Source organism: Carlito syrichta, unplaced genomic scaffold, assembly GCF_000164805.1.
Source record: "Carlito syrichta isolate Samal-C Ts95f unplaced genomic scaffold, Tarsius_syrichta-2.0.1 Scaffold115557, whole genome shotgun sequence".
In the NCBI taxonomy this organism is placed as follows: domain Eukaryota; kingdom Metazoa; phylum Chordata; class Mammalia; order Primates; family Tarsiidae; genus Carlito; species Carlito syrichta.
Genome location: NW_007059653.1, coordinates 141,787 through 143,715, shown reverse-complemented (window position 1 = coordinate 143,715; position 1,929 = coordinate 141,787). Strand labels below are relative to the sequence as shown.

Genomic DNA, 1,929 nt, shown 5'->3' with positions numbered 1-1,929 from the left:
CGCCGCGGCGGCAGCCCCCCTCCCAGCCTGCCCGTCTCCCCAAAGGTCCGGCGCGCTAATTACTGCAAATTGAAACTAATTAAGCTTCTCTTCCCTTTCCCATCACCCTGGGAGCGTTGGCGAGACCCAGCCCCCGCGGGCGGGCTTTCACTGAGCGGTCACCCCGAGGGGCGCAGGCAGGACCCCGGGGGAGGGAGAACCTACGGTTCCCGCCACGGGGAGGAGGCGCCGAGGGAGTTAAGGATTGCAAATCAGTTTGGGTCTCCTCGGGAAACCTGAGTTGTTTAGATTTTTTAAATGTATACATTTACCAATGCCTGGATAAGTGATGTAATGACATTTGTCGAGTTAAGATCTGCCACTTGGATACCCCTCGCTGCCTTTCCATCACTGTTCCTACGCGTTCTCTCTCTCTCTCTCTCTCTCTCTCTCTCACACACACACACACACACACACACACACACCCTCCCTCCCTCCCTCCCTCCTCTCCGCGAATGTACCTTGGAGCCCGCCCCCTCAGAAGGGAGCGCCTGGGCTCTTGCCATTACTTGTCATCTCGGACTGCGCACTTCCTTGCTACGTGGCACTTTCCACCAACAGCATCCTTCGCCTCCCGAGCCAAGACTCCCGCTTGCTTCAAATTTATGACACCAACCGTCAACGACGCATACTGTACACCCACTCACCCTCGAACCCACCCCACCTTCGTGGCTCTGGACTCCCAACTCCCAGCTTCCGCAGCTTTCACGACCTGGGAAACCGAGATACGATACACATGGAAAGTACCGTGGCGGTGTTCCTAACCTTGGTGGGAAATTCGGTTCCCTTTGAGGATCGGATTCAAACCCAGGGCCCCTGCCAGGAGAACGCGTGTGCAGATGAACCCCGGAGGTGCCAGGGCGCCAGAGCCACCCTTGGCTCCCGGAGGGGCCCCTTCTACTGTTCCCTTAGCGGCTGTATAGAGCATTCACACTTCCTTTTGTTAAACATATAATTTTTTTTTATTTTGAGCGTGACACTTCTCCACTAGATAGCAAGGAAAAGTGATAACAATTACACATTACACAAAAGTACTGTACCATTGCCTTTATCTTGAAGGTTTCAGAAGCCTCTACAGTTAATAAGTTAAATAAAGGGCTTGAGTACATAAATATTTGTCTAGGAACCCTACCGTATCTACAACACAGTAAGAATCTACAGGAGGACGAACTTTTACCATACCACGCTGAGTGCAATTGCGTTATAACATTTCAAATATACAAAGCTCTGTTCTTTTTTATTTTTTAATAACAATGGTATGTACAGAATCAATAATCACAGTTTGGTGACTTCAACAGTCCATATTCTAGCAGAGTATTTCCCTTTGGTTTGATATAAAAACCTTGGTTGGTGTATGATAAAGAAGAGAACAAGAACAAGACGCCCCTTTCCTTTAAGTGCACTGTTAGCTATCTTACAGACTCGCGTTTCCTTTCCTGGCCCTGGCTTCACGCCGGGACCCACGCTGTGGAGATCAACTTAGAGCGCCAAAATGCCATTAAGAAAAAAAAAAAAGCTAAGTGGGGTGACAGGAGGAAGAGAGAGGTTGGGCTTTTTCAATTTTTAACTTCAATCCCAGGCGTCTGGGGAGAAAAATCTCCCCGATATTTTCAATAAAGTAAGAACGGGGAGAGTGGACGTTCGAGTTGGAGGGAGGTTGGCAGGGGCAGGGGCAGGGCAGGCGCAGGGGCGGGGGGACAGCCAGCCGAGGAGGTGCCACATCCGGTAGCGCGAAGGCTGCCTTGCCCGCGTCCAGACTGCTGCGAAGGCGGCTGCGCTCTCTCAGTGCCGTCTTGGGAGTGTGCTGGTCCTCTGTTTCCATTTGGTCTTGAGTGGTGCTGAATGAGGTGACCTTTCGGGGCGCGCCCCGGGCGCGAGGGTGGAGGGCAG

At 51.9% G+C, this 1,929-nt stretch overlaps 1 protein-coding gene across 1 annotated transcript in view; it reads right to left on the bottom strand.

The window, feature by feature from the left end:
* Nucleotides 1-1,929, bottom strand: part of ARX (aristaless related homeobox) — a 13,968-nt gene that overhangs the window by 817 nt on the left and 11,222 nt on the right. The window contains exons 6-7 of the mRNA XM_021719367.1: nucleotides 1,458-1,504; nucleotides 805-954 (exon numbers count right to left, since the gene is read on the bottom strand). Of these exons, the coding sequence (XP_021575042.1) occupies nucleotides 805-954; nucleotides 1,458-1,504 (197 nt within the window). The remainder of the gene's footprint in view (nucleotides 1-804; nucleotides 955-1,457; nucleotides 1,505-1,929) is intronic.